At 42.7% G+C, this 12774-nt stretch overlaps 1 protein-coding gene and 1 long non-coding RNA gene across 3 annotated transcripts in view; one reads left to right on the top strand and one right to left on the bottom strand.

The window, feature by feature from the left end:
- The window catches only part of LOC141265683 (acetyl-coenzyme A synthetase, cytoplasmic-like), a 41899-nt gene extending 29436 nt beyond the window's left edge, over positions 1 to 12463 (bottom strand). Inside the window, exons 1-3 of one of the 2 annotated variants that reach the window (XM_073679048.1) lie at positions 12253 to 12463; positions 9496 to 9691; positions 1355 to 1446 (exon numbers count right to left, since the gene is read on the bottom strand). In XM_073679048.1, coding sequence (XP_073535149.1) covers positions 1355 to 1446; positions 9496 to 9584 — 181 coding nt within the window. In that variant the 5' untranslated portion in view covers positions 9585 to 9691; positions 12253 to 12463. Of the gene's footprint in view, positions 1 to 1354; positions 1447 to 9495; positions 9692 to 10264; positions 10627 to 12252 lie in introns of those variants that run through there. The other variant, XM_073679047.1, reaches the window with a different exon arrangement.
- LOC141265684 (uncharacterized) overlaps positions 12450 to 12774 on the top strand; it is a 125365-nt gene continuing 125040 nt past the window's right edge. The window contains exon 1 of the long non-coding RNA XR_012320146.1: positions 12450 to 12608. This is a non-coding gene — a long non-coding RNA (uncharacterized lncRNA). The remainder of the gene's footprint in view (positions 12609 to 12774) is intronic.

The raw sequence follows: 12774 nt of genomic DNA, 5'->3' as shown, positions 1-12774 counted from the left end.
GAGTTTTTCCCCTCATCTATGCATAGGATAGGTGATAACCGGCTGTGAAGTGCCCCATTTTAGCAGTGTGATAGTCACACCAGCGCAGCACCACTCCGCTGATTGTCTGTGAGACCGCTGAAGATCGCTGAGCGATGCACTCGGCTGGTCTTCGGTACAGACATAAGAGGGAATGGAGTGGCATTGCGGATGATTGACTTCCAAGAGCCCCAGGATTCTTGGGATTAGTGGGGGTCCCAGCAGTAGGACCGCTAAAAATCTGGAAGTTATCCCCTATCCTTTTAATGGGAGTTAACTTCTAAATTTAAGCCAAAATGGAGTGCCGCAAACCTGAACATTTTAGCACAGATCACATAATCCATCATCTGCAATGATATTCTGAACATTTGTCATAGATGTCAGATCAGCCGGTGCAAGACTAAACCAAGTCATTTCATACAATAGGCAGCATTTCTGGGCACCATGAGCATAAAATGACTAACTGGATAAGGTTATAAAATGAGTAAACCATTGACAGAGAAGCCAAATTTAACATCAATGTCCATGTCTGTAAATGTATCACTCATTTTATATGTTCTGTTCAGGTTATGTAATGCTTCGTATGTTATGACATCAACATAAATATTCATTTATGGGACGAAATACCTTATTACTCATTTGACACCCCAGTTTTACAGGGCAGCAGTGTCACTACAACAGCCATATAAAATGCTCAGCTCCTGGTCACCATCGGTGACCCTGCGGGAAACTGCAGCCTCATTGAAGTGCACAGGGCTACAGAGACCCCCACTTCTGAGGATTGGTGGGAGTCCCAGGAATAAAAATCCCACAGATTAGGAAGTTATGGCATATTTAAAAACAGTTTAACTGTTTTCATAGAGATGTATAATGTTACACAATCAGGCAAGACTCCACAGAATCACAGCTAATGCTTTTGTTTTTTTTATCCATAGGATAGCTGGAACATGTATGAAATCACGAGGGGACTGATTGTTGAGACCCTCACTCATCCAGAGAAGGCCCTCACCCATCCAGGGGTCTCAATACATATGTGAATGCTAACTAACTTCAAGATATAGCCCACCCATCAGTTCCAAAGAAGTAGAAGGAGCAGTAGTCACGAATGTGCAACACCTCTGCATTCATACAGGGAATTTTGGTCCCCCATTTTTGAGCTTATTGGGGGGGGGGGGCCTCAAAAACCAGCCACCGGCAATCATACATTTATAACCAAAATTACAATTAACATTGTATATACACAGTATTAAAAACAACCACATTCAGCAAAATATATGAGAGTATTTGTACATTAGTATTATCTAGGACTCTGCAGCCATCTTAACTAATTATTTACCTAAATTCCTCAAGACATTTGCCGACTTGCACACTTGTTTGAGTAATTCAGCATAGGAAATGACTGAAGAGTCGGAGAGAGAATTGCCTTCCCTAAAATACAAAATGAAGATTATATCAATTCTATTCCCATAGCTTTATAAGAGTATTTGATACCAGGCACATTGCCCTTCTTCACGTAGAGAGGAGAGGACCATGTCTCAGGTGCACCTCTCTGACTGTGGAGCATTCTTAATACATGGGCATTAGCTCTTATCCCAGCGACTGCTGTTAGATATGGGCTTTAGTATTTCATGCTAATTTTTGTATTTACCAAATGGAGCAGAATTCTCCAGGGCCTGTCTCAAGGCTGTTCTCAGACTGCATTATTACCCTGTAATCAACGCCCCCTTAGAACAGACCATAGAAATCACTAAATAAATATCTCTGGAACCGTATTGACGAAATTAAAAAAAAAAAAAAAAAAAAAACACAACAACACACCAGCGCAAAGGGCATACCCGACAGAAATGCAAAAACCTGACCATTTTTAACCTAGTTACATGTCCTCTAACCTGCCACTCTGGACACGATGAAAACAAAGCTGATAAATAATTCCCTTTTATATGGAGCAAAAACGTTCTGCACCACTCAGAATAGAGGATGTCATTATATATGGAGCGCTATATACAATACAACACTAATACACAATATTAGAGACAAGACTGTCATCAGGCATTTCACCAGTTAAAGGGACTCAGATCCTTTTGTGGTGTGTGTACACAAGTCATATCCGAGCCCTGCCCTATTGACGTGGAACCAGATGTTGTTACATAAATGACCAGGTAAAAAAACAAATCAGTGGAAATATTACACCTGTCACTAGAAAAATATTGGCTGCAAAGTAATCTATTCACTTCAAAACATGCCAATATAAGTAATAGCCGACTGGACTTGGCTTACATAGAAGAAAAGTAGGAAAAAAAAAATCATGAAATTAAAGTACATACTATACATCATGGAACAGCACTAGTCACTATTAGAACTTTAGACTTTTTTCCCCACTGCATTAAGTGCATGAGAGTTCAATGGTTCACAATGTACATTTCAGAAAAATATAATCTTGAGATATATCTATCTAGTGAAGTAAATAATTAGAAAGCAATCCTGCCATTTAGTGAAAAATAATATTAGCTTGTTCAACGGATCGCCTATAAAAAGGTGTCTCATTACCAAGGTGCCACACAAAAAACATCTCATGATGGGTAAAATCAGTGACCTGTCTCAAGACCTTTACAACCTTATTGTTGTAAAACATAATGATGGCATTAGTTACAGATGAATTTGTAAATTACTGAAGGTTTCAGTGAGCACAGTTGGGAATATAATCCGGAAGTGGAAAGAACATCATTTCGCCATAAACTGACCACAACCAGGTGCTCCCTGCAAGATTTCAGATAGTGAAGTGAAAATAATCATCATAAGAGTTGTCCAAGAGCAAAGGACCACCAGTGGAAAGCTACAGAAAGACCTGGAATCAGCAGGTACAATTGTTTCAAAGGAAACAATCAGCAATGCACTCAAACTCCATGACCTGTATGCACGCTCATCACAAAAGACTCCATTGCTGAACAAAATCATGCTCAATCGAGTTTACAGCTTGCTCAACAACATTTAGACAAGCCTGTGAAAATACTGGGAGAATATAGTTTGGTCAGATGAGACCAAAATTTAACTCTTTGGATGCCATAATACACACCATCTTTGGAGGCCAAAAGGCACTTCATATTACACCAAAAACACCATACCAACAGTGAAGTTAGGAGGTGGGAACATCATGATGTGGGGCTGCTTTTCAGTATACATCACTGGCAAACTTCATATCAATGAAGGAGAGATGAATGGACAAATGTACTGAGACATTCTTGATAAAAATTTGCCCCCATCTACCAGGATGGTGAAGATGAACCAAGGGTGGACATTTCAGCAAGACAATTATCCCAAACACACAGGGTAACGCTCAATTGGTTTCAGAGAAAGAAAATAAAAACTGCTAGAATGGCCCGGCCAATCACCTGATCTGAATCCAATAGAAAATTTCTGGAAGGAACTAAAGCTCAGAGTTCATAGGAGCTCACGGGACCTTCAGGATTATGGGCCAAAACTCACATCTGAGCAATGCATGCGACTAGCTTCTCCGTACAGGAGGCATCTTGAAGCGGTCATCACCAAAAAAGGATTTTGTAAGAAGACATTTCAGTAAGCGTGTTCACTTTTTCCCTATGTCATTTCTCATTATTACACAACTTCATTTATGGACAGCTATGGTTTGATTTCTTTGCCTGTGTTGATTGGATGGGTTGTTAGCAACATCTGGTGAGAATTTCACGTCAATAGCACCTTTAGAAATAGATTTACTTAGAAAACTGGTGACGTGTTCAATACTTATTTCACCTGCTGTACACACACACGGCAGGCTCAACAGAAAGTCTCCGGAGAAGCTCTTTAGCGTAGGAGGAGAGCAGCACCCAGATGAACGCTACTGCCCCTCTATGCTCTGTAAATAAACCCCCACTGATCAAAATTTTGGACACATCTCTATGACATGTCAAATATTTGTTTGTTTTTTAAAGCACACATACACTTTAAACCAAAAACAGGTTATATATAGATTAAAAAAAAAAAAAAAGTTTGTATATAAAGAAATTCTCAAATGTCATATTCAAGTAAATTTATATTAAGGCCCATATTAATCAGGACACAATTGTTCCTAGAAATGCTCTTTCTCAATCATCAGTCTGGCTAACCAGACTGGCAATTATGCTCGTTCATTGGGCGTGATGATTTTTAAGCAAGCTTACAGATAACCATAGTCAGCAGCGCATCGCTCCGTGTAAACAGGAGATGTGCTGCCAATAACATGATATTCTGTGCACACAGAACCAGCATATTGGCCATCATTATGTTTGCACAGAACATTTGTAGGCCACTAAATGACCACCGATAGGCTTGTGCGTTGCCATTCGGGGGTCTTTTAGCAGCTAAATGTGCCATTAAACTGGATTGCATTTATGAGAGAGCACAAGACAAGAGGGCTGAGATAACAAGTCTGACTTGATCTAAAATGGTCTATTTATTAGCATTGACCTTGATGACACAAAGCTCTTCCCTTTTTCTACTGTCATTGTTCTATATAAAGATAACAACTCTGCTAACTAACGTCTGAAGAATATCATAAATGTGTAGTTCTCAGCCAACCCTGATAATGTCATCCCCCTGTATGACAAATTCTCCTCTGTGAAGGACCTGTATACGGTGTATTTTGCACCAAGTACTGATCCCAATGACCCTGACTACTTTCTCCATACATGAGGCGTCTTGAAGCGGTCATCATCAAAGGATTTTGAAGGGCACCATTCAGCCTTAGTTTAGGTTTATATTAAAAGTAGCTTGAAAAGGTTCTGTGCATGCAAGTAATAAGGACTTATAAAAGGTACAGTTCTGTAAATTGTAAAAGTCATTTCAGAGCAGAGGAACAATAAAAAAAAAAAAAAAAAAGTGTTCAACTAATAAAACATATCGTATTAGGGTATGTGCACACAAGATCTTTTTCAGGTGGATTCTGCTCCTTAAACTACCTAAAAAAGTGCTAATTAAATGCTCAGAAGAATGAGCAAATGCATTTCTATGTAAAAAACGACTTCCTGTCTTAAAGACAAACAGAAAAAAAGACTTGCTGTTCATGTCGTTGAGATGTAAACTTACATGTATTGGAAAAGACTGCTAATGATTCTAGGACCAAACTACAGAAAAACTCCAGCTTCACCTGGCCTGCACAGATAGGCCAGAAGAAGCAACTATATAAAAAGGTCTTTGTCAGGTCTGTCTCCCATCTACGGTGAGCTGTCAATCATTCCCTGATGTCAGCAGTCAGATTGGGGTAAAGGAATTAGACAGGTTGGATTTTATTCTGAATCCTACTTTCAACCTGAAATAAGTAACACCAATAGTGTGTGGTGCCAGCCCATAACTGCTCCTACCATAGAAGTCACAAAACTGCTCATCTGACCTGAACGGACACCGTTATGGTGGAGCTATACAATAGGGTTAGCTTACAAGAGACACCCACCGCAAGCGCGTCAAGCTTATGAGGATCAGGGTCACCCAGACAGAGCTGCATATACAAAACCATTAGGAGTTAAAGAGTAACGGTTATTTTAATTTTTTTCTCATAAATCAATAATACACATGAAAATAAGAAACTTTGTTAGATCTAAGAGAAAATCGGCTTCTTTCTCCTCCTTGACCGATCATTCATTCTCAATTCACGGGTAAAGTCTGTCTTAGGCTATGTGCCCACGATGCAGAAATGCTCCGGATTTTTCCTGAGTGTTTCTGCATCTCCCTGGCAGAAAAAAAAGCATGCGGATTGTACATGTGTTTTTCCTGCCAGGGACATGCGGAAGTGAAGCGTTCTTCACATGCATTTCCGCATGCGGGTTATCAAGCGCTTTCCAAGCGATTTTAGCATCACTTGGAAAGTGCTTGACAACTTGGTCACACTATATAAATCCATGCAACTGGCATGGATTTATATAGTGTGACCGTAAAAGAATGGTAAAAAATAAATCTATAATTACCTTCTGATGGCCCCCAGAGTCTTGCTTCGCTCCGTCCTGGCTTGCTGGCAGCTCGCGGTACACTGAAGGACCTGCCGTCACATGACTATGACATCAGCGCAGGTCCTTCAGTCCACCGTGATCTGCCGGCAAGTGAATACAAGGAGACCGGGGGCAGTCAGAAGGTAAATATAATATTTATTTATTTATTTTACAGGTTCTATGGTACCCGGGTCTAGAGGAGAGTCTCCTGTCCTCCACACCCGGGTACCATCCGCACATTGAAACACTTGGATTCCGCATGTACAGATGGAGTGATGCAGAATCCAAGCGTTCCAATGCAAGTGAATGGCGGCGAAAACGCAGCGCTTCCGCAAAATAATTGCTAGTGCTGCATTTTTTTCCGCAATGATAATCCGCATGTGCTGTGCACATGCTGCGGAAATTTCCGCAGCGGGTTATTATTGGGGAACATGGCAGGCCTTCTACCAAACGTTTAAGCATTTCTGCAGCGTTTTTGCCACTGCGGAAACGCTTAAAAAACGCATTGTGGGCACACAGCCGAAAGCGAATACCGATTTTCCTATTAGGCCACGGCCTCACTATCAGTATTCGGTAATTATTTTTTCTCAGGAGTGGGAGTCAAAACCAGGAGTGGGTGATAAATGCAGAATTGGTGACTTGTTTCTATTATACCTTTTCTCTGATTGTTCCGCAACTGGGTTTGACTCCCACTCCTGATAACAAATACTGATCGAATACTGATAGTGGGGCCGTGGCCTTATTGAGATAGGAGATGCCAGTTGGTGCTCATAATGTTCTATGGAGAACTGTAACTGTCAAGGAGAACTTGTAGCAGAGTGTGTGTTTGTCTGCCTCTAGCTCCTCCCCCTCCATAGAAGTTTAAAAGCACCAACTGACATATAGCTCAATGGTGAGAAAATCTGACTTCACTGAGTACAGATTTTACCCAGGAATTGAGAATGAAAAAGCAGTCAACAAGGTGAGAGAAGCAGATATCTCTTATAAGATCTATTATACAGTTGATTATTGTCATGTATATTATTGGTTTATTAAATAAAATGAATATACACCAGTGAATAATGAATCAATCTAGAACTCCAGGTATTCAGGCGAAGCTGCACGACGAGTGTTCACTGTCTGTCACTATCCAGGTCATTCAGATCTATCAGTACGTCCTTTAAAGTCATTTAATATCTACCCTGTTTACCGCAAGGCACTAAGAATATCACTTAACGGTGACACACAGGCTCTGATCCTTTGTAATGAGGACAGAATGTAGTCCATCTCTATTCAACAACATGACGCAATGTGAACCGGCCCAAAACTTAAATTATCTTCAAAATCTGGGTCATCTCCAAAATAACCTCAAGGCCTGGGCGAGACGTCTTTTCTGTGCCTATAATTGGAAAATAGCCGTTATAGCACTGGAGCATTTTGTTCAAGAGGAACACGACAACCACCTTGAACTTTAAGGATGTCAATGTAAATTGTGTCTTAGTTACGCTGACCACTTTTTTTTTTTTTTTTTTTTTTAAACACAAGTGTTATAATCTGACAAAGGTAATGGCATGAATTCTCATAACTTTAAATAACAGCCATAGGTAGAAGATCTATGAGCACAAAGGTGAAGAAAGTGATTGGGGTGTTGGGTGCTGATGCAGAAATCTAAGAAGTCTTCCTAGAAAGTTATAGTCTCAGCAGCGAGTTATGCAGGTAGTCTTTAGGAAGTCAGTATAACTGATACGCACAATGTCAACCAGGCTATTTAACGTATGATGCTCCAAAAAACGGCTAAAAAAAAATCAAAAGTCAATAGGTGCAGCATGGGAAATTAATGAATTAAAGGGTCATTCCCATCTCAGCTTTTCAAGGACTGCCAAGTCCTGGCCACAAGAGGGGGAGATATGAGAACAGCCTAGCGTGCTGAACTACCTGGTTCTCCACTTGCAGGCACAGGACACTTAGTCCTGTAGTGATAATCTCCTGCTGTTAAAACACTTTTTTTTTTATTGAAACAGCAACACAGCCCAATAAGTGACACATCACTGGATTCAGGATCTCAGTCCCTACATTATGCTGCTCTCAGATAACAGCAAAATCTGCTGGCAGATTCCCTTTAATAACATACTTATTTAGGTGACTCCACCTTCCCGCGGTCAAGGAATTTGAACAAATGCAGAAATAAAAACTGCATAGATCGAAAAATAGGATCTCAAATTGGGACACTGGTGCAGATTTCACAAAAAAAAGAGCTGTACACAACTAAGTTTTATTATGTTCAATTTTAACAACTTGCAGACAACTTTTTAGTCACTGGACAATTTCTTCAAAAGAGAATTGTGCCTGGTCTAACATAATGGATTTTGGTCAGGACAATAGTCCATGACTGATGCAGCCTATCTGCTTGTAACCAAAGACCGGGGTGACTAGAAGGAGGAGTAGTGTTTTTATAGTTTATATATTTTTAGAAACAGGATTACCCCAAGGAACCCAACAAATTCTTTAAATAGTATAGAAATTGTTACATTAACAAAGGCAAAAACAAGTAGTTAGTTACACTTGAAGAGCCGGTTATATTCTTCATCTACCTGTATACCAACCAGAGCTTCTGGTTATCATCTCCTACACAGAGTATGATGGGTATAATGTAACTAATTACTGAGAAGGAGAAATACTCAGGTTAGAGATAGAGGTATTGATCTGTGTTTGGCATAGTGACCATCAAAGATAAGTGAGCAGATCAGAAGGGACTAAATGTCTCTTAATTCCAAATAACAACATCCCAAGTGAAGGACTCGCTCAGAAGAGCGTATTATAAGTGCATGTTCAGACCAAGTCAGATAATAGCGCATGGACAATATTACTCAGTGGTGCTGTTCACATTAGAGGTTCCCCCAAATGGATGAAGTGTCCGTGTGTAAAATATTTATATATATATATATATATATAAAAATGGATCCGGTACAGATTACATGTCTTACAACTGACTCATGGGTACATTGCAATTAATATAGGAAGTTTTATTTGGACACGTGCATTTTTTAATGAATTGGGACCAGTTGTCCATTTTTTCATCCATGGATCCATTTTTAAAACAAATGTATGCACAGATCAATGAAACTTTTTTTTACAATCAAGACAGCACATGGACATGTACAATGAATGTGTGAATATAGGCTAACTAGCCGCATCAATCCAGAGAATGACAGGACCACACATTTATATTCTTCCCTACACTGTTTTTTTTTTTTAAATGTACACAACCCAGAGGACTGCAGAACAGCTGCATTCAGTTAATCTGGACAAGCTGCAGTACCCTGCACATCCAGGTGGCAAGTGGGGGCAGCTGTGCTGGGATAGAAGAGGCAGCAATGTCTGATAAGTGGGTGCAGCCTCTATTAAGCACCTGGCTGTCCCTTGATCCCGATCTAGTTGTTGCGTGGTTCTCGTGGGCACTACCTAGGCAGCCTCCGTCACATCCACCATCAATAGTATTAATATATTCTTACTTATACATTACCAGAAATAAGCCGTCTTGTCCCCAAGGTTCTTCTCCAGGACATTTCTGTCCACGACATTGTAGCACACATTGGTCTTGGCCCCTTTCATGAACTCCACAAATATTTTGCCTTTGGTGATATCAAAGTTATAATCCAGCACTTTACCAGTAGGGGGCGACTTCCAGTAAAATTCAGAAGCCACGTTCAGCCAAAATTCTGGGCAGAAGGAAGAAAAGGGCATCATTGTAAGCACAACACTATTTCATTCTGTAATACAAGGCTTAATATGGCTCTTTGTACTTCTGAGACACAGAAAATATTCATATTAAATTAACCCTTTGATACTGCTTTATTTGGACACTTACATCACCCGGGTTGGGTGTATATTATGAAGTCTTATGTAAAACTACACATAATGCAGTCTGGTATCAAAATGAACAACCAGGAAAGAAATGGAGTTAACTGAAGACACCCAAAGGAATAACAATGAAAATGCATTAAAAATTTGAATACTTTATAGAATTATACACGTTGCACACTCACCTCCGCTGGCCCCTACGCCTTGCACGCTCACCTCCGCTGGCCCCTACGCCTTGCACGCTCACCTCCGCTGGCCCCTACGCCTAGCACGCTCACCTCCGCTGGCCCCTACGCCTTGCACGCTCACCTCCGCTGGCCCCTACACCTAGCACGCTCAGCTCTGCTGCCCCCTACGCCTTGCACGCTCAGCTCTGCTGCCCCCTACATGTTACACTCTCAGGTACACTGGCCTCTATAGGAGGAATATACCTTGAGGGTTGTGGATGGACTTCTCATACAGATCCTTGTACGTCCTCAGGTCTGGGACGTGGGCATGCTCCTGCAGGAGCTCTGCAGGGTGATAGGTGATCTCCTCGTCTTCTGGAACCACCTGAGACGTTGCCTTCACCTGGCTTGGCATATTGGCTTCTTAAACACCTTTTTCCGAATTTTGGAATGACTTGTTAGAGTGCCCCCTCCGGCAGACGTGTGTGTATAGGAGTAGAGGTGACCGGGGACTGGGCTACATGGGATTTAGCAGAGGTGATCCCTCCTCGCCGCCTCCTCACTCGCTGCTCTCTCGATTTTGCAGCTGGACCCGATTTGTGAATCTCGCCCGGGTCTGTATTCTCATAAGGCACCATCCAATCAGTGAACGCCCTGCTCACACTCCTTTTTTCTGATTGGCTGTGACGCGCTCGGCTCATCTCTTGTGATTGGAGATGTAGCGCACACAAGACTGTGGAGTCAGCGGGCGGAGGATGAGGGCGCTATAATGGGGGAGGAGCACTGCTGAAGTGTGAGGGCGCTATAAGGAGAGAGGGGGTTCTGCTGAAGTGTGAGGGCGCTATAAGGAGAGAGGGGGTTCTGCTGGAGTATGAGGGGGCTATAAGGAGAGAGGGGGTTCTGCAGGAGTGTGAGGGCGCTATAAGGAGAGGGGGTTCTGCTAGAGTCTGAGGGTGCTATAAGGAGGCCGGGGGCACTGCTGGAGTTTGACAGCGCTGTAAGGAGGGAGAGGGCACAGCTGAAGTCTGAGGGTGCTATAAGGAGGAAAGGAAGGGGCATTGCTGGAGTCTGAGGGAGTGCTATAAGCAGTGAGGGGGCATTGCTGAAGTGTAAGGGCTCTATAAGGAGGGAGGGGGCACTTCTGTAGTGTGAGAGCACTATAAGGAGGGAGGGGCACTGCTGTAGTGCAAGGGCACGATAATTAAGGGGGGCACTGCTGGAGTCAGGGTGCTGTTAAGAGGAAGGTAGGGGGCACTGTTGGAATATGAGTGAGTGCTATAAGGAGGGAGGGGGCACTGCTGGAGTTTGAACTTTTTGGCCACCAAGGTAAACCTTATGTCTGGCACCAAACCAACAGCTCATCACCCCAAGAACATTATCCCCATAGTGAAACGTGGTGGTGGCAGCATCATGTTGTGAGGATGTTTTTCGGCAGCAGGGACAGGAAAAATGGTGCGAGTCGAGGGGAAGATGGATGCTGCGAAATACAGGGATATTGTTGAGCAAAACCTGTTCCAGTCTCAATGACTTGAGACTGGGACGAAGATTCACCTTCCAACAAGACGATGACCCAAAGCATACTGCTAAAGCAACACTAGAGTGGTTTAAGGGGAAACGTGTAAATGTTTTGGAGTGGCGTAGTCAAAGCCCAGACCTTAATCCAATTGAGAATCTGTGGTCAGAGTTGAGGATTGCTGTTCACCAGAAGAAACCATCTAACATGAAGGAGCTGGAGCAGTTGTGTCTTGAGGAATAGGCAAAAATCCCAGTGGCAAGTTGTGGAAAGCTCATAGAGACTTATCCAAAGTGACTTGCAGCTGTAATTGCTGCAAAAGGAGGCTCTACAAAGTACTGACTTTAGGGGGGGGAATAGTTATGCACACTGAAGTTTTCAGTTAGTTTGTCCTATTTGTCGTTTGCTTCACAATAAAAAAGAAAACCCAAATGTTCACAGCTGTAGGCATGTTCTTTACATGAACTGATGCCAACCCTCAAAAAAACAAACAAACTGGAGTTCTAGGTTGTGAGGTAGTAAAACATGAAAAATGTCAAGGGGGTGAATCCTTTCGCAAGCCACTGTACTTCTCACTGACTTATAGATGAACCTTGTTCTACTAGATCTGCCATGACTGCTGGGTTATGAAGAGGCAGCACAGGTTTATATTACACTGAGGTATAAAAGAGCCATTCATTGCCACATACAGGAATCACACAACCGGTCGCAGGAGCACTTCCCAGCTGTGATTACTAACCTTTGTATCATGCGGACCTACCGCCGGTGCAGCTGCACTGGGACCCAGTGAGGCCCTTGCCGGGCGGCTAATATTGAGGGCAATCTGGCCTGCTTATCGGAGCCCCGGGCTCCGGGGGGCCCATGGCTAGATTGCCTTCATCACAGGCGGCGGGCAGGGAGCGATCCCTCCAGCTCCGCTGCTGACAAGAGGAAAATGACAGCAGAGCTGGAGGGATCCGTCCTCTGCTTCCTGCCTTGCGCTTCCTTCCTGGCACAGACGCACGCAGCTTGACGACGTCATCATGAAGCGTGCGCCTGGGTCAGAGCGAAAGTTTCTGGCAACGAGGAGGATGCTGTACGGGAGCTGGCTGAGAGGTAAGTTGTGGTTTTTATTTTATTCTTTTAAAAACTGAAATGCTGGGGAGAGGAACAGGAGAATGAGGGGAGGTGGGGGAGAGCAATGATGGGAATGGGGAGAGCAATATTGGGGCTGGAGTGAGCAATGATGGGGCTGGAGTGAGCAATGATGGGGCTGGAGTGA

This window comes from Phyllobates terribilis, unplaced genomic scaffold (assembly GCF_046119375.1).
Source record: "Phyllobates terribilis strain yellow unplaced genomic scaffold, ASM4611937v1 Scaffold_4__5_contigs__length_816908805, whole genome shotgun sequence".
Lineage (NCBI taxonomy): Eukaryota > Metazoa > Chordata > Amphibia > Anura > Dendrobatidae > Phyllobates > Phyllobates terribilis.
The sequence above is the reverse complement of the archived record's forward strand: the minus strand, read 5'-3'. Positions and strand labels throughout refer to the sequence as shown.